At 60.6% G+C, this 1,018-nt stretch overlaps 1 protein-coding gene across 1 annotated transcript; it reads right to left on the minus strand.

Annotated features, from left to right (window-relative positions):
- Positions 1-134: 134 nt before the first annotated feature.
- EMIHUDRAFT_260625 (hypothetical protein) lies at positions 135-795 on the minus strand (the record flags this gene model as incomplete). Its single annotated transcript, XM_005791232.1, has 2 exons — positions 135-269; positions 769-795. 2 exons carry the CDS (start codon positions 793-795, stop codon positions 135-137), a joined length of 162 nt encoding a protein of 53 aa, XP_005791289.1.
- Between the last annotated feature and the right edge of the window lie 223 nt (positions 796-1,018).

Here is a 1,018-nt window from a genome sequence, read left to right on the forward strand (position 1 = left end):
ATAGGCAACCGCAACCGTGCATGTCATGTAGTAAAGTCAGCATTAGCACCAGGGCTAAGTGCCCCCCACCATCACTCACTGGCTCCCAGTTCCATCAGCATCAGTAGTTATTCCACAGACGACAGAGCAGTTAGTCACATCTCACTTACGACTTCCCTGATTTGCTGGCCGGCGGTGGCGCCCGGCGGCACCGTCATCTGAATCTGCTGCCCGTCCGGAAGCTGCGCCACGAAGGCGTCGCCGGCGGAGAGCCCCGCCGGAACGGCGGCCTGCATCTCCGTCGACCGTGCGTTTTGATTGTGGGCGTCGCGCTGTTGACCAGATTTGGGGGGGATGAGCTGGCCTGGGTTCCAACTTTTTGCGGGGTATGGTATGGTAAGTCGCGGCCCAAAGGGTGGGGGGGTATGGTCCTGACCGCCCATCCCCGGTCTCCGGGAGGCTGGGTCTGTCAGCAGGCGGGGGGGTATGGTCTCGAGGTGGGTTGCGCGAGGGTACCATACCATACCCCGCAAAAAGTCCGAACCCTGGGGCCCTGGCCGGGCGCGGCGGGCAAAATCAAAAAAAATTTTTTTATCAGACTTGGGCGACGGCTAGCGCATCACACCCCTCTCCTTAAAATCCCTGTGTGGTGGCGGCGTGCCGTCCTCCCATCCCTCCCTTGGGTTGCGTGTTTTCTTTCTTTCTTTGGCGCGCCAGTGCGCAGTGACCAGTGTCGTGCAAAAAAGAACTGCCATTTTGGAGAACTCTTAAAACGTTCATAAAACTCACTGGAAACCACAGACCGCGATACAGCATAGGACCCGCCCAATTACAACCCCTGGAGACGCCTCCCCGCGCGCCCACGCAGGGCGCGGGGTGGAACCACGAATAACAAACAGGCGGGGAGTGGGGGGAGACGGACGATCCACAGAACGAGGACAGACGAGAACGGTACGTCACTCCAGCGGCCCCTCCCGTAGGGGCGGGGGGCGGCGAAAGCTGCCGTGGCCCTCCCTTCTACAGGGATGTGGGGGTGTGC

The sequence above is a fragment of the Emiliania huxleyi genome (genome assembly GCF_000372725.1).
Source record: "Emiliania huxleyi CCMP1516 unplaced genomic scaffold EMIHUscaffold_11417, whole genome shotgun sequence".
NCBI classification, from domain to species: Eukaryota; Haptophyta; order Isochrysidales; family Noelaerhabdaceae; genus Emiliania; species Emiliania huxleyi.